The 18,839-nt window shown below is 32.9% G+C and overlaps 1 protein-coding gene across 1 annotated transcript; it reads right to left on the minus strand.

Moving 5' to 3' along the window:
- Positions 1 to 1,068: 1,068 nt before the first annotated feature.
- On the minus strand, positions 1,069 to 18,801 carry LOC149089955 (G protein-coupled receptor 143-like). Its single transcript, XM_089231381.1, has 9 exons — positions 18,629 to 18,801; positions 15,919 to 16,171; positions 14,122 to 14,225; positions 11,333 to 11,421; positions 11,115 to 11,204; positions 10,824 to 10,933; positions 10,624 to 10,732; positions 9,912 to 10,002; positions 1,069 to 4,807 (listed from the first exon to the last, which is right to left on the minus strand). Exons 2-9 carry the CDS (start codon positions 16,169 to 16,171, stop codon positions 4,613 to 4,615), a joined length of 1,041 nt encoding a protein of 346 aa, XP_089087507.1. The 5' UTR covers positions 18,629 to 18,801; the 3' UTR covers positions 1,069 to 4,612.
- Positions 18,802 to 18,839: the final 38 nt, after the last annotated feature.

The following is an 18,839-nucleotide window of genomic DNA, read 5'->3' on the forward strand; positions in this document are numbered from 1 at the left end:
TGGTACAAAGCTTACCGAAATGCTCTTAACAAATAATGGACTTATACTAAAATTATCAATGGCATTCTGAAATTCAGCTCAGAACAGAGCTGCTGTATACTAAATCGCATGTAGATGCTAAAATAGAGAAATACAATAACGCTCGTTGTAACGACCATGCGTTATTGCTACCGTTCCATTACAACGAATGGTACGATAAATCCCAGACATTTTCCTATTCGTCACGTTATTTTACATCTAATATATCGACCCAGAAATAACATTCAATCCAATAAAGAGTCCGATTTCAGCTCTGTCCCCTTTTTTGCAAAGAGGCAAACAAAAACAAAAAAATCTGTGTTTTTAATTTGAAAAAAATTGTTTGATCTTGACCTTTGATGTTGGAGAATTTGGTACGTAAGTGCGCGCGTGCATGTAATTAATTATTACTATTTCATTATTATTTTCTAACCTGATACATTTTCTTCATTGCAGCTGCTTACGTTATATAACAAGATGCATAATAATTTTTTTATTCTGTCCAAATAGGAATTCTTGAAAAGTTTCTTTTTTTCCTTCCAACTTCTGATATAATTACTTCCCAATATAACGTCCATTTTTCGTGGAACGATGGAGGTCGTTATAGCGAATGCTAACTGTATACAGTAATATAAAAATATTGCAATAAACAATTTTGTTTTCGTATAAAGAGAAACACTGATAATAAATCTTCATTGAGAATCTCAATTTTCTTACATTAAATAACTGAGTAAAACATTGTACTACTGTACATAAAAATGTTTTAGTGTAAAGATAATCTCAATGTTCTTTTGGCGAAAAATACTTTCTTGATATTAATGCCAAGATGAACTCTGGAAAGAAAAGTTTGTACACAAATAAAGTTGTTTATTTCTACAAATTGTCCAATTGTCCTTTCCGAAGTTTATCTTAGCATTAATACCTAGAAAGTCATTTTTTTAAATGTTTTGTTGGGTTGAGAAAAACATCTCTCTGTAAGGTTCTTTTAATATATCTATGATCACGTGGATCTCATTGCCACATAAGAAAAAAGTAAAAATAAAAATCATGTAATTCTCATAAATTAAAACTTTATTCACTCAAACAACACATGTTTTCACACTTTCTTGAATAGCATTTAACAGAAGAAAAAATAAGTCATGTATACAGAAGACATAAAGCAATGGCTGCCATTCTGTTTGCAGACAGTATGTTATATCCCCTATAATAATTACAAACCATGATGATAAATTATTTTTTCCCTTAAATGAGAGGCAAATGTGCAATACATTGGTTACAGCAAAATGTTTTGAAATTAAACAAAAAATATTTGTTGGAAGAAAATTATCCAAAATGAAAAAAAAAAAAGAATTCAAGTATACACTATGTATAATCAAATGTATAGAATTTCATGCTACAACTGGTGCATTATGAACAGAAAATTGGTGACAACCTAAAACAGTGAAATTGCCATATGACACTGAGATCCTCAATAGATCTTTTAAATAAAAATAAAATGCAAAATGTAAGAGATTCTGCTTAAGCTCTAAATAACCTATTTGAAGTGATACTTTGCATGAATAATATTTTCAACATCCACGCATGTAATACAACTAAATTAAATCAGTCCCACATACATCACAAAATAAAGAATAAGTCCAATATAAAGAATAAGGCAAATGTGGAGACAATAAGTTATGTATATACTGGACTTACCCCCCCCCCCTCAGGCTGCCAATGTACAGAAGACATTTTCAAATTAATTTAGTGATAACTAAATAAATAAGTTCAATAAATATATAAATGCAGTTGAGAAAAAAATATAGGATAAATGTAACCTGTTTATAAATATAAATGCAATTCTATTTTCTAACAGAAATTGAATATTTTCCTGAACCATTAGGTAATGTCTTAATTTCTTTCAGATTACATTGGCTTGAAATTTAAAAGGAAAAGGGTGCAGCTAAAACCAGAAAATAACCTCCCTTACCCAATGTTCATTCTAAGCTGCATGGCAAAAATGGTCAGATGCACGCAAAATCACCATATATATTATTAATAAGTGTATATAGCAGCACCCCCAAACAGCATAAAAAAATATATTCTTACACTGCGCAGATAAACATCATGTCTATACAGGTAAAAAAAATAAATTAGAGGCGTATGCTGTTCTCATTTCTTTTCTTGTGGATATCTCACTAATCATTTGTAATAAAAAAATCACAAATACGACTGGAAAATTTAAACATAAGTTGCCACAATTAGATATTATAATGCTATTTTCTTCCTTTAATTATTTTTATAATAAATACAATCATGTATTGTATAAGATATTATGATGGAAACATCATCAGTTTAAACATTGTAACAGATTTTGTTGAAGGCATGAGTCCTTTAAAAATTTTTTATACTACAAATCATGGGAGAAAAAAGTCATCTTACAGTGCTAGATCAAGATCATTTGAGAACTAAAAATTACAATTCAATCTTTCATAAAACATTGTTTAGGAAATTAAATATGATTAAATTTCTGCAGAAAATAGTGGAAGACACATTGCATATTAAACATTAATCAGTGACTAGCAGAGAGTACAAAAAGAATTGGACAAAAATTCAATTTTAACATGCTTAACAAATTCTTAACCACTCATCTGGATATGTTTAGCATAGGTTATGGCAGTGATGGTAAAACTTTTTTTAGAAGCAGGTCGAAAAACAAAAAGAAAAATTTTGGTAGGCCAGATATATTTTGACATTGATTCATAACTGGATTTTTATGCTTAGAAATGGAATGGCAGAATATGTTGTATAGTTTGAAGACCACCACAGTTTCATTGCAAATGAGATACTAAAGTTGATCCTTTAAAATTGTGAAAATATATAAAAATAAGAGTATATTTTAACTTTATGCATATTTATTGCATATGTGTTCCAGTTTTTGAGTAAGCAAAAGTTTTTTTTTTAAAGTTTCTACTTAAATTCTCACCATTATACTTCCCATGAGCAAAAAAGGAACATCCCCCTTAAATGAATTTTTTAAGACACTGAAATTAAAAATTTCTATACTATTATATCTAAATCTCCAGCGGGCTAGATGGAACCTCTAAGCAGGCCATAGTTTGGCCATTCTAGGTTATGGCACCATACTCAGATGACTGGTTAAAAAAATATAACAGAAAAGTATAGCACACGTGCACATGGAAGTTATATGGATGTCTTCACTTTTTTCCGTTTCATTCTTTGCACATCATTTTATATTTGTTCAACAAGAACTAATAAAATCTTTAGGAAGAAAATTGAAATTTTCTTGTATCATCTCCAAGTCATATGAAGCAAGGGCGTAGCCAGGGGGGGGGGACTTGGGGGTCTGGTCCCCCCCCCCCCCGAAATGTGAGAAAATGACCGAAAAAACGGAAAAAGATGGCCAAATCCATTGTTCTGTCACTTTGGCCCCCCCCCCGAAATGAAAGTGGTCCCCCCCCCCGAACGAAATTTCTGGCTACGCCCCTGATATGAAGATTGAACCTCTTTTAATAAACTGAGGTTTTCCCTCAAGACTATCCTAAAAATTAGGATCAATCTCTAAGTAAATACAACTGGGCCCATCAAAAACCTTTTGAAAAAAAATTGTAAAGTAAAGAAACTGTGCAATAAAATTATGTATTTTAAACAATGAGAATAAGCAATAGTATTTTGGAAACTCCTGTGGAATAAAATATTTTTCAAACACAATCATGAGATACTTAGCTTTATTTTAAGCTATCCTTACTTCCACTGCATTGAATACTTAGGCAAGAGATATTGGCACATGAAAATATATTTGTCACATTTGATAAAGTATTATGCAAATGAAACACTAAAGTTTACAGTCCCCCCCCCCAACCACATAATTAGACTTGGATACATTACATTATGTTACATCAGACGATTTTATTCTTTTCTAGAAAGGGAGGGAAATGAAAGCTCAGTTGCTGATGAGTAATTCTCCACTTAACCTTACCTATCACTTAACCTTAAAAGAAAAGAATGGAATCCCCAGAAGCAACATAACATAGTGCAGCCAAGTCTCATCTCATACTTGGAGAACTATATCTAGTAACTTCGAGCATTTGATTTTTTAAGAATAAAAATTGAAATATTTTTGATTTTAATAAAAAAGTATTTTTCCTAGAACACATCGACTTTGATTTGACATATTTTTATACATTTTTGCAAAATTTTATAAAATTGTTTGATAAAACACTTCATGACTCGAAGAAGCTTTCAATAATGAAAAATATTCATTATGTTTCAAATCCAATTCATACACATGATCATATAAAACTATGGATATGATAGAACTTATAACTGTTTAGATGAATCTTTGAAGTAGACAGTTTGATATCTCAACAATCTAAAATTCTATCCTGTTCACATGACCCATAGTCACTCAACACCTTACATGATGCAGAAGACAAAAATACAATCTTTATAATATCGAGGGATGAAGTGAAATCTGGCATAGATTTCCACAGGTCAACAGGAAGTAACCATTTCTTTATAAGTACTATGGATAGAATATGATAGAGTGAAAGACTGCAACGATCATTTTTGAAAAATTCTTGGACAAGATTCACTATATTTCCCTATACATTGATGTCGAACAGTCATCTGCAGAAGTAAGGCGATAGTCGGATGACTCTTCCAGAACAAAAAGGGTAGTTTGGTTTCGATTTCTCCGACAGCAAAAAAGGGAGAGAGCTTCCCGGCAATCACCCCAGCCTTTGTACACGACAGAATTGAGAACTGCTTGCAACGGATTTAAGCATGCCTGTAAAAATGTGACAAAGATAAATTATATATTTTTTATTTTTAATTGAAAAATGTCTCATTCATTGAATAGTCATAATGCAACTACATAAATTTTTAGTTTCAGTTACTAAAAATTTATTTAGTATGTTATATTTATGTGTGTGTGGGTAAGTAATTCAAAAACTATTTATAATAAAAGAAGTTAACATTGAGAAGTGACAATAATCATTATGCTTGATTGAAATGTGATATTTTTGTCCATGAATTAATACCAGATGCAATGTCCACAATAAATACAAATTTTTGTTTAATATTAAGTATAGCAGAGATTTTTTTGTGTATTCACGGTTTGCTTGTTGTACAAATCAAATACACTGAAGCTTCTACATATAATCAACACCTTCTTACTTTTTTCTGGGAGACCAAGAATGTACATTTTAGTCTGAGAGATTTCCCATGGTGTAATCTATTAAATCAGATTCCATTCTATACATATATATATCCAATGGTTGGAGGAATGACTTCTTCCTCCATTCTCATAAGAATTGTTTTGCAGAGATTTTACTGTTTTTGCAATTACTTCACAAAAAAACTCTAAGAGGAATTTCCCTTTTTTTTCCTGCTGCATTTTTCTATTTTTCCCACTTATCTCAAAATTTAGGCATAATTCTGTAGTAAATTAGTGATCTCTAATATAAAACATGAAATTCACTGCATATTTCAATATTTTTGAAATATATGACATCCATATTTTTATGGGCATCTTTTTCTCAGCCACCTCGTTGGGCATTTTACCTATTGTGGTGTTGTATTTGTATTTGAAGTAAGACGTATTCTCTTGTAGTAGCATAATTTTATTTTTAGCCATCAAAAAACTCAAGAGAAATGTTCCCTCTCAATCAGAAATGATGCTGAGAGATGCCTTATTAGAGCTTATTCAACATTTGTGATTCATCATATCATATAGAAGAAAACTTACGATATTGATTTGAATTTTTCACAGAGAATATTGCAAGATGTCAAAATTATAATTTACATCAGAAAGGTGTAATCCAAAATTATAATTTACATCAGAAAGATGTAATCCAAAATTACATTTTTCCAATGTATGTATTAATCACTAGCTTATCATGTTTATTTGTTTATAAATGGTTCATGACCCCTTGATCCATTCTGTATATAAGCTGAACTGAACTCAGGCATAAGTGATCTGCTATTCTAATTGTTCTAGAGTTTAGCTTAAACATAGAGGAATTTAACAGATGGAAGTGCTATACATTAGCTTAGCATGTTAACTGTGCTAATATGTTCAAACAATTTCTGATAATAAAAATAAGAATTCAAAAAGACAACATCTCAACTATAAACACTGATATTTATTCTGAGTTGAACATTTTTGATCTATTAAAAATCAAATGCAGCAACCACAGTTGGAAAATAAGAAAATTAACAAATCTGACTTGGTAATGAAGCAAAATATAAAAATGTAAATTACAAATTTATAAAGCATTGTCACCCTATGAAGAATAGACACCAAGAAAGACAATGAACAGTGTCACTTATTATTGATAAGCCCTACATGTTGGCCATGTTTCTACATGGTTCATACTCTTTCAACAACAAAAAAATTCAAGGACTATTCAAGCACTTTTCAAGGTAAAACTTAAAAATTCAAGGACTTTTTTTACAAACGCATATTTTTCACATGAATAGGCGCATATTTAATTTTGATTAAAACTTTCAGAGATGACATTTCTACCTACTTTATTTAATATCATCCGTAATGAATAAAGGAGGCCACATACACATATATATCATACAAAACATATGACACATTGAATAACATAGTTCGTGCCTGTCAATTTCCTCATTGAAACGTCTCTAAATATTACAACTAATTTTCTTTTAAAGACTAAAAAAAAGAACTCTTCTAAAGATAGAAAAAGATTAAATTATTTCTTTCATTAATTCTGAATTTATTTATTTAATTAATGATGATAAAATTTCTTTCGTTAATTCTGGAATTTTTTCATCAATTCTGGAATTATTTCTTTCATTAGTTCTGAATTTATTTCTTTCATTAGTTCTCAATTTATTTATTTCATTAATAATGAAAAAATTTCTTTCGTTAATTCTGGAATTTTTTCATAAATTCTGGAATTATTTCTTTCATTATTTTTGGAATAATTGCTTTCATCAATTCTGGATTTGTTTCTTTTGCTAATGCTGAAATTCTTTCTTTCATTAATGCTGAATTTCTTTTATTGATTCTAAAATTTCATTAATTCTGGAATTATTGCTTTATTAATTTTGGAATTATCTCTTTTATCAATGCTGAAATTGTCTTTCATCAAGTTTGGAATTATCTCTCATTAATTTTGGATTTATCTTTCATTAATTCTGTAATTTTTTCTTTCATTAATTCTGGAGCTATCTCTTTTATTAATTCTGGAACTATCTCTTTCATTAATTTTGGAATCATATCATCGATACTGAAATTATTTCTTTCATTTATTGTTTTAAACTCCTTTAAACAACTATGGATGCCATTAGAAAATAACGGAGATGCGCCGACATTCATTGCATCACGTGATCTTCCAAGGAATGATGCAGACCACTGACGTCATACCAGCGCCGGTACTAGAACGCGCGGGGTGGGGGGGGGGCAACTGCCCCGGGTGGCAATTTTTAGGTGAACACCGTTATAAAATTATCGAATTCCGAATTGGGGGGGGGGCGGCAAGACAGTACAAAAATCCTAGTTATGGCCCTGCGTCATACTCCCTCCAGTAATATAAGCTCAACGGATTTCAGCGCCGATTCACCCATTGAAGTACAGCTTGATTTGGCGACATTTTTGTCTGGCACGCTCAGCAACCAATCTTGATAGAAGGGATTTTTCAGCCACACAGGTAATTAAAAGTGTACACACACTTGTTACTCATTTTTTGTTTTCTTTCTTTAAAGAACCTTGTACAAGCGCTTCACATCACTCCTAAATAAATATTTTGTTGACAGCATGGGCGGAGATACGGGCGGGGGGAATGTGAAGTTGACTGATCTAATATATATATATATGTATATGAATTGACATCATCATCATCATCGTGGGCCCCCCCCCCCCCCAGACTTCCAAGTCAATCTCCGCCTATGGTTGACAGTAATCAGAGGAAGCTTTGCTCTCTTACGGACCGAAAGGCTGAAATTATTTCGGCAAAAATTATGAAACTTTTTTTCTAAGATATTGATTTCTCAAGTCCTCCAGAAAAAATACCTAGTACAAAAGTTTAATGACTTCCAACGACTCCAAATACGTCTACATACGATCACAGGATACATGCTACCATAAAGCCGGGTTTTCCTAGAAGTGGGTTGTTGCAATACCTTCTAGAGCAGAAGGACTCCTACTCTAGAAATAGGTATTGGTTGGTTGTTGGGGGCCAGAGCGTGCCGACTGAGCTGAAGAAAAAAAACAACGATCGGAAGTTCATATTTTGAACTCTAGCTTTTATTCCATAAAAGTTGCAAGGAAAAAAAACAAGATCATTTACGATCATAAAAAAATAAAGAAATAAATAAAACGGCCGACAAATAACAACCGGCATTCTCAGGGAGAAAAAAAAAACAATCCTGACATAGACGCCGAAAAAAACCAGCCTACAGTACAAAGCCGAGCTCCCGTGAGGGTGAGAGCATGCCGCCGGCGATTTACATATTGCGTCGGGCCAAGCGGTTCCACGTGCACAGAGAATAAAAAGGGAAAAAACATTCCCACATAGGTTTTTGGCCTTGCATGAACTGAACTGGATCATTTCGCGTCCACAGAAACGTGTTACATAATCACACTACGCGTTTGTGTATTCCTATCGTGGCGCATCAGCTACTCTGTCATCTGCATGCTTCGGTTTGAACGAGCATCGAGCTCGATGAAGGGAAGTCAAAGAAAACAAAAATGAAGAGAAGATCGGTAAAACGAGTGGCGCACAACGTATTTGACTCCTCCAGAAGCAGTCGGCCAATCACGCCCGACGTAAAACACTGCCGTGAGGCTTATTGCGCTCTCTAGGAAAACAGTCGAACTTGTTTTCTTATTATTGGTGAGTGGACGGCGTGTCACGATAGGCGATTCACTTTGCACGCGGCACAGAAAACCTGCTCCTACGAAAACCCGGCTTAAGAATAATGGGGGAAAACATGCTTTAAATCCAATTATCCAGGGTTATTAGCTGCTACGGCTTTTCCCCTGTGCTTTACACTTTTTTAAGGATGTCACTTATGGAGTAAAAAAAAAAAGTGGCGAAAACTATTTCGGAAAACACAAATTTTTCAAGGACTCTCACAGAATTCTTAAAAAAACTTTCTTTTTCAAGGACTCTTATAGATTTTCAAGGACTTTCAAGGCCTTTTGAAATCCTCCCATTTGAAACAAAACAACAATTACACCTCAAATGAAAGGGATAAATTTTTTTCTGTTAAGAATTTTTGTCTAGAACATGGTTCGTACGGTCCTTGAAAACCTTGAAAAGTCCTTGAAAAAAAAAGTTAATTTTCAAGGACTTTCAAGGCCTTGAAAATTAACTTTTTTTTTCAAGGACTTTTCAAGGTTTTCAAGGACCGTACGAACCATGTTCTAGACAAAAATTCTTAACAGAAAAAAATTTATCCCTTTCATTTGAGGTGTAATTGTTGTTTTGTTTCAAATGGGAGCTTGTGGTTTGTGATTGTATTGAACAAAAATAAAACTGTTCCTTCTAATATCACATGGCAAGAAAAGTATTTGATTCATATTGAGTTTTACTGTATTTTAAAATCCTTCAGGATATCATAATTCTAACTAAATAATTTCTCATGTGTCCGATATTAAGATTGTACCAAAATTTTGATGTAAAAGCATCAGAAAATGCCCTTATATTTTTATTCAAATTATTTAGTATTTACATTTTCTATTATTTTAATAGAAGCAGAACATACATTTTCGTATGTGCCAATTTGTTAGAAATTCCTTAAAAAATGTGTATTAGGTGCATGTGCAGTTAAGTAGTAGTATTATAATAGAATTAACTTATACTCAACTCTATAAATTATGACAATGTTTCAAAGAGAAATAAGAAAAGTAACCATACCATTGCATACCATAAACCAATCAAGAATGTTCTTGGTATATTGTTCCAAAAACCCCACAAGACAAGTCCATTTATCACATTGGGCATCCAACTGAAAGAAAAATATCAATTTATTTACTTCATTATTTTAAATATAGGCTACACTTATTACGTATCACGGCATTTAGCACTAAAACTACCATGCACAGGCATTTAAGTAATTAAAATTTCTGAAAGAAGACCAACATTCCACACACAAATAATATAGGTTACAAATGTCTTCAAAACAGATGTAAGGGTATACAATTGCATTTCTAATTAGAACATGTTATGGCTGTTGCTTTAACATTTATGTTAAATGAAAGAAATCGATACGAATAAATTGTGAAGCACACACGTGCACAACACTTGAAGATAATGAACTGGTTATAGATAACTGCCTGAATGGGAAAATGAGCTAGACACAATAACCAAAACTTTTTGTTTCCTCTTCATTTATAAAATGAATTTAATACTAAAAAAAAAAATTAAATGTCAGGGTTGAAAGTTTGAGTAATTGAACAACAAAGAGGAAATTTGTCACCTAACATTGTCATATCTGATGAAAGCATGGACTTAATCTACACTGTGAAGTATACTTTCACAATTACAAAACAATACAAAATGTCTATAAAATGCAAAAAACAGTTATTAAAAACCTTATAAAAAATTTCACAAACCCACATGAACTTACCAAACATAAAAAGCCAGTACTATGAAGAAGAACTTCTCTTTCAAAGCAGATAAAAGAGAATGCTCTAAACTTGACAACTGACCCATACATCCACTGAGCAGAATACGTACTGAAAAGGGAAATGAATTATGAACTATGGCAGTGTATCATGCTTTGACAGTGGGAAAAAAATTGCACAATTAAAGCAAATTAAAACTCACAATGCTTTGACGCCCAGTAATACAGCACAGGATTCAAAACCATCACAAAGAGTATTGGTATATATGACAGCAGGTAGTTTGGAAGAACTCTCCAGTATCCTGAATGGCATCTAAAATGCATTTCAAAAAAACAAACAAATAATCATTAACCATGAGAAAAACTCACATAGTAACCTTTATGTGCATAAATACACACACCAGTTTGACAGTCCGGCTCTAATTTTAAAAATAGATTTATGAACATAATGTTGAAATGTGATTCAAAACAAACTATGGGGAAAAAAAGCTCACTCAGCACTTGGAAGGTAAAGTGTACCAAGACCAATTATAGTCAATGCACCAGCTACACTCCACGTTATTAAATGATAATGGAAAGAGCTCCTGTGTGAAACAAAAAATAAATAAAAAAATCAGCAACTTTTGCATTACAGAACAGTAAGTTAAGTAAAAAAATTAGGTAGTCACATGGTTGGACAAATTTACTTTGATAGTTATAAAGAGCAATTTACCCAGATTTCTGCTTTGACACCAAATACACATCCACAGCATAACACAAAGTCCATATGTAAGTTGCAGTGAAGAAAAAACGAACCCAAACCTATGAATATAAAATTTCAGCAAAAGTAATGAACAGAGTAATTTCAGTAAAAATAATTAAAATATCCAGAATTTATTGATGAGAAATGAGAACAGAGATTGATGTGTTCACTATGCCACTGTCACAAAATCAATCTCTCTCTTGCACGGTTAGAAGTTTTAATAAAACTGCTAAAAATAATTAAGGGATAGAAAAATCTAAATCAAAAATTAATTTTAAAAATAAGAATGCTGATGTTCTATACTGAACCAAAAATAACAGCGGCTACAAGTGCACTACAATATTATATGGGTTTGCTTAACACTTTGAAGGACCAACATTTCATTCTACCTAGACGTCAAAATGACCAGAGGTTCATTTTCACTATAAAATCTCAATTTTTTAAAGTTTTTTTTATGTTTAAATGGAGAAATGAGTGTAGATAAGAAAAGAATATAAAAACTTGGAGGTTTTCACGTAAATTTTATAATCAAATTTTATTTTTAACCCTTTCTCCCTCCATAGGCACACATATTTGTACCAGGTTTTTTATGGTATTAAATGGTTTTAATAATTATTTTTTCAAGTAAAGACTTGAAGTAAGCATAAAGATACCTAACTATTTAATTAATTAACTAAGTTAATTTTTATATTTTTTTCTTTTAAATGCCATTTTGACATACAATAAACACAAATCAATTAAATAATAATAATAATGGTCAAGTTTGGCTCAGATTTGAAGAGGATAACACCTACTTAAAAGTTCCTCATTGCTATAACTTGATAAAAAAAATATTTACATTCCAAACATTATAATTGCAATAGTATTCGCACCTCACACTTTCTACACCTAATACCTTCATTACATTAGAAACCCATTTTCCACATACAGATTTTTTAAGCATTGAACATTTATTGTTCATTTTGTTATTGCATAATGGGACCTGATATCTCTGTCCTTTTTTCCTAGTACAGTAGCGCTTGCTGTTGTTAGCAAATTTCTGATTCCTGAACAAATAAAGGTATCTAAGCTTTTTAGCTAATTTTAAGAAGGAAAGTAACTTTACCAGTTTTATTTTATTTTTTCTACAAATCAACTGAGCATTTTTAAGGCTAAGTCAAATGTGGTGGAAAACGCACACTGGCAAATGAGAATATGGGCATGGAATGCTTTCCAGTCATCTGATTAACACTACAATTTGTTTGCTTGTAAAACTCGACGGTTTCAGAAAATTTTTCCAACTTTCAGAATATATATTTCAATGCAATGGGCGTAGTAAAAGAGTATTTTCCTTTTTCTTACCCAGAAAACACAAAATGTAACATCTTTATGTGTAAACACGTCTAATGCATTTCATATAAAGGTGTGCCTAATGAATTCACATGAAATTTCCTTTCGATCTTTTATTATAATACCTGCTAAGGTGATGTTATTCTGCTTTAATATTTCAGCAAGTATTGATGAAGAAAAACAATCATTGGGTGCTCAAATTTCTACTAGCTTTCAAATGAGATGCAATGATTTGCATCACTACATTTTTGGCCATATTAGTATTTTTATTTTGTAATTATTCAATCATTAAAGATGCTTTCAATATGACAAAGTGAGAATATATATATTAGTATAAATTTGAAGCCACGATTCGATGAAATATTTGCTGTGCATGGCTATGCAAATGCTTATAACGTTACCAGTCGAGCAAGATGTTAGTGGCCCTTCTAAAATATCTCATTGTAAGTATCACTAAATAAAACTAAAAATATCTCAGCCAATTTTTTTTTAATTTATGATAGTTGAACAGCATAATATATTTCTAGGAAAAATCATGAAATTTCAACATTTTAAATGACCTGGTTCATCATGGAAATCGAGCGAGAAGATCAAAAACAGTCAAAATTAACAGTGTGGACCTTTTGGTGTTAAGATGTATACACGGAAGGGGTTGCCCTCAGATTTTCTTTCCTTTTAATTATTGCCAGTTTCTTAAAATTTCATTGCTAAAATTACAACTACAAAAACATCAAAATTTGCATTAACATTTTTCACAAGAGATACGTTTGATCATTGAATATTGTATTGTATTTTTTTTATGTATACAACAGACGTTCTGAAAGTAAGTTTTTACTAAAATAAATGAAAAAGAAATGGGTCAAAAACTAAGGATACACATTTAGATCATATATCTTGAATGCATGACAAGAAAATCCGGAATAGATGTGAAGGGACCCAGAGAAGTGAGAGGATAAGCAGGAGACACACACACACACACAGTAAGTTGTGCCGGCAACTCATTCAAGTTGTGATGCATAAGTCCAACAGGCCACTAAGTTTTGCTAAATTGCAGGGAACAGTTTTACAAGAAAGGTCTATTTATTACAATGAATATAACAAATGTACCAATGTCTGTGGCAACTATGTTGAAAAATTTCCAAAAGATTGCATTGCATGTTATGGCATAATACGTCTGTGAAACTTACTTTCAAAAAAAGTCCCTTGTATATTTGACTATTTATTTTCTCTAAATGGGAAATCAAGCTTGAAAATTTAAATTCCTTTCAACTTTTCTAATTTTCACATTTTAGATCGATCAAAATTGATATCTCTCTCTCTCTCCCCCCCCCCCCCCGCACCTCTGTTCAGAAATTTACAATTCAGTTAATCACAAGGAAACACACACACACACACAAAAATTCCAAATAAAAATAAAACAATACACTTACAGAAAAAAAGGCACAAAGTAGTATGTTTCCACTAGTTTGCTCATCAGGATATGCTCTCACTGGGCTCCCAGTTATTAACCAAAATATTGATCTCAATAAAATACCTGGAAAAAATTTTGATAATGAATTAGGGGATCAGAAAAATATTGGCATAACTGAACATTATAAAGTTATCTATATATCTGCATGCCAGAGATAAAGTTATATCAATTTTCGTCAATACTGGGATAATGCTATAAATTTGCAGTACTTCCAAGACCCTACACATGAGCTCATAGGAAACCAAGTCCCATTTCAATAAATAACAGAGACATTAAATTTCTAAAACAAGCAAGAGCTTTAGAAAAAATCATTAAACGACTCTCCTGTAAAATTTTTCTTTTGTGATATGGTGCCCTTCACCTCCAGCATTCAGATATATAAAATTCATTTTCTGTCTGTCTCTGTGCATGTTCTCTACACACATCTACAATTTCAGCCTCATCATCTCTAAATTTTGCACATGTACCAAACAAGATCTGACTTGAATGATAGGCTACTTTAAAAGTTCATCAGAGCTGGGCAAACGTCTGAAATGGTCAAGAAACTGCCAGGCAACAATGGTTTCTAAACTTCTGCAATGACTTTTACAATGTTTGCTTTGGTTATCAGGGTTCTCTAACGTGTTTCAGACATGTTTATCCTTTCGCAATGGTTTGCCACTTCTTTAATGTCAACAGTACACAGAGAAAATCCAGGCAGCACCAGGTGTTTTTGCTAATATAAATATAAAATTCATGAATTAAGCTTAAAATCATGTTTTGAAAGAAGCATTATCTCAAACAATGGAGAAAAAAATTGGGGTTGGCTGTGCCATAGACATGGCCACAGGTTTGGACTTGAATACATTTTTTGTGCCTATCTTTGCATCACAGGTACTGACATAATGAAATTGGTGCCATCAGATTTGTTTTTGGAATAGCTAATAGACAATACCAATGTTGTCTATTTGCATTGCAAGCTTCTTGAGATATAGCATAAAAAAAATTCATTATGAATGCGGCCACACGCCTGATACCCCTGAACAGAAGAGGTATTGAAACAAGAGTGGTGTCACTGGATTTGCATAATGAGATATACCCTTATATATATCCCCACTAATATATTCTGAATACTTCCTAAGATATGAGTATTTATATTATTTCGTTACAAAACTTTTTGCAAATACACCCAGTATCATAAGATTATTTAAAAGATGTATTCACATCAAAGAAAAATAGTCTGTTCTTCTATCTTTTATACTTAGAGATGTACACAGGAGGAAGCATTGGGCAAGGCTCAACAAATTAAAAATAGTTAAACGCCAGCAAATTATTTTAAAACTCAAGCATATTTCTCCTAGTGAAAAACAGGTAAAAATGCATGTGGTTATTTTTGGCTTGTTCAGGACTTGGCAACTCTTTATGTGGTGGTAGACAAGATTCTGAAAATTAATACCACTTTGAACTATTAAAAATTTTAATAAGAGAAAAAACAATTTACACAAACATGTGAATTGTATACAATCTTAATGGTATGTAGATAAAAATTACTTATAAGAAATTCTAATTATAGAAGTTTGGGTGTAAATAAAATCAAATAAGTAACCAGTTTAGAATAGGAGCCGAGCAACGACAAATTTAAAATATACTCAAACGTACCTAAGGACGCAAGGAGATCAGCCACAGCCAACCAATTGATGATTGATCTCTGTCTAATAAGTAACCAGTTTAGAATAGGAGCCGAGCAACGACAAATTTAAAATATACTCAAACGTACCTAAGGACGCAAGGAGATCAGCCACAGCCAACCAATTGATGATTGATCTCTGTCTAATACCAACATCTCTATATGTTAACGTAGAAGTCCTGCCCGTCGGCAACACTTGATATAAAGCTCCAAAAATGCCAAGGATGGATGATACAGAACATACAATGTTATATGGCTTCGAGTGAAAATGAAGTTTTGACAACACTCCAGGTTCTACATCGGATGAGATGCAACAAAATGTTTCTATCGTTGCTGATGCCATCTATGGTAATAAGAAGCTATTAACTTGTGCAAGAAAACTTACCAAACTCAGTACAAACATATCACACAAATTACAAATTGGATTTTTTTTTTTAATGTTTCTGTTTCAAGCAAAATGATATCAAGTACATAAATATGTCTTCTCACACTTTTGCCTTTATTTTCACATAAATTTATAATCTGATTTTGAAACAAGAAAGGTAAAAAAAAAGTATCAGGACTACACTCCAACATATCATTGAAGCTTATAAATCCTCATTGGTATGATCTTCATTGATTTTAATTAATAACTCAACTTTAATAACCAAGAACTCATCTAGGAACAATCTAGTCACATCAGTGATGAATTGAACATTGGGTCTAGTCATGAGACCCCCAAAATGTTTGCTTTACCCACGGCCTCATTCGATTAAAGTCAGGCACTGTGAATACTCACAGAATAGTGGTACCAGCCATGCCAACAACAATTCTCGCCTAAAAACCACCACTTACTGTTGTGATGTGGTTACAGCCTATAAAATCTGCGTCATAAGTCTCTTATGCCAATGGGTGCTTGGATCACATTCCATGGAGATTTGAATTCTAAATAAATTCTGTGGCATACGCAGGGGCGTAGCCAGAAATTTCGTTCGGGGGGGGGGACCACTTTCATTTCGGGGGGGGGGGACCAAAGTGACAGAACAATAGATTTGGTCATCTTTTTCCCTTTTTTCGGTCATTTTCTCACATTTCGGGGGGGGGGGGCCAGACCCCCAAGTCCCCCCCCCCCTGGCTACGCCCTTGGGCATACGTGTCAACCTTGGAACCAAGCTTCTCCATAGTGGCAATGTTCATTGCTAGGGGTGGGGGCGATTTAGTCGGCCAAATCAACAATTAAAAGTCTTAATCAATATATCACTGCTCACTTCTATAGCTGTATGAACTCGTCAACATTTTCCTGCTAATCAGAGTTTTTTTAGCATGACTTTTTCAGTCATTTGGAAACGACTTTAAACTGCAAATTTTGGTCCTGTGGTCTCTTGCTGGAAGACACCAAAGTCAAATAAAATCATCACATAAACATGTGTACAGTAAGAAAGCCCGAAAATAGGAAGAAAGGAGTAAAAACAATGATTTTTTTCATGCTATTTTTTCCCATGTCTATTCTTTGTTTAAAGTACCTCAGAGTAATTTTAACGAGAAGTATTTTAAATTATTGGCCTAATGGTAATCATATTCAATTCTTGAAGAAAGAGAAAGAAAGATTAGCATTTTTGAGAGTTCTTTCAATAATTTGGTGGATGGCTTCTTAATTTTAAACTCTCTATAACTGAATATTTTTTGCATCTTAACATTAGTTATTTGACAATCACTTGTAAATCAGTGTTACTTTTTGAAGATGGATTTTGGATGGAAATTTTTTAAATGATCAGTCAACTCTAGTTACAGTGTCTTTCTAGCCTCGGTCGAGTGTATAATGTGTCTTGTGACAGTTTTTCTCTGGTACTGTACATGTTTTGAGAATGAGTGATGAGAAATTGATACTGAACACCCGACTACGCTAGTGTCCCAAAATGTTTAAAAAAACTAAACACTTTTAACAAACAATACTATCCATGTACAGCGTTCACTGGGTGAAACAAGATCAGACTTACGATGTTGACAAAACTTTCACAAATATGTCAAATATGTGCTCGTATGAAAAGGTATGCGGACCCACATCCACATGAAATGGCTGGCCCTTACAGTCCTGACCATCAGTTTAGTTACACCCTGTATATGTATTGACATCATCATTATCGTGCCCCTCCACGCAACAGAAATTTAAGTTCATCTCCACCTACAGTTCTATATCTATAACCCCAATTTATCACACCAAAACTGAATTTGGCTCTAGATCATTGCTTCCCAAAATGGGCAATATTGCCCCTTGGTAGGCGATGAAATGGTCTAGAAAGCAATAGAAATTATGAATATAACATAGGATCCCATGAGTTTGTTTGCATTGGGAGAAAAAAAAACGCTTAAGAAGGGGGCGATGACCAAAAAGTTTGGGAAACTATGCTCTAGATCAGTTTCCCAAACTTTTAGTTCCATTGACCCCCTTCATTAAAAATTTTTCCCCTCATCGCCCCCCAACTCAAAAGTGAACCCATGGGATCCTGTGTCATATCCATAGCTTCTATTGCCCCTCCCCCACCCTGTACCAGTCCATCGCCCACCAGGGGGGGGGGGGGGCGATATTACACACTTTGGGAAATACTGCTCTAGATCGTCGTTATACAACTTAGATCAACTTTGTATAGCGATATACGTTTCAACTGTAAGCCATGTGCCGAAAAAATCGAGAAATTTACGGTAGAAATAACACAGAAATTGACATGATGTAAACAACAAGTGATAATCAAAGAAATGTGTCCCTCAAATACCACGTTAACATGAACGTCTATTCTTTGAGGGGGAAAAAATTAACATGAACCTGTGTAATTCAGAGCTTCAAGAATACAGATCCATTGTACGGTGACGAAATGATCTGATAATATTCAAAGTTATCACGAAAAACGTTGTCCAAATGACCCTTGACAGATGCTGCATGGACCAACTACACAAAACATAAACACGAGATTCACTTCCCGTTGCCAATCGGAAGTCAGAAAAAAAAACTTATCAAACTAAATTTTTTTGAAAGA

Source organism: Pholcus phalangioides, unplaced genomic scaffold (genome assembly GCF_987345545.1).
Source record: "Pholcus phalangioides strain wild (caught in Gottingen) unplaced genomic scaffold, Ppha-v1.0 ptg000001l_1, whole genome shotgun sequence".
NCBI classification, from domain to species: Eukaryota; Metazoa; Arthropoda; class Arachnida; order Araneae; family Pholcidae; genus Pholcus; species Pholcus phalangioides.

Bases quoted from the DNA above. Each gene is read 5' to 3' on its own strand.
- LOC149089955 (XM_089231381.1), bottom strand. From the start codon at position 16,171: ATGGCATCAGCAACGATAGAAACATTTTGTTGCATCTCATCCGATGTA. The intron at 14,226-15,918 runs GTACGTTTGAGT...AATTTTTTCCAG, and splicing joins TGATCTCCTTGCGTCCTTAG to GTATTTTATTGAGATCAATA. The intron at 10,934-11,114 runs GTGAGCTTTTTT...AATGCATTTTAG, and splicing joins CTTTACCTTCCAAGTGCTGA to ATGCCATTCAGGATACTGGA.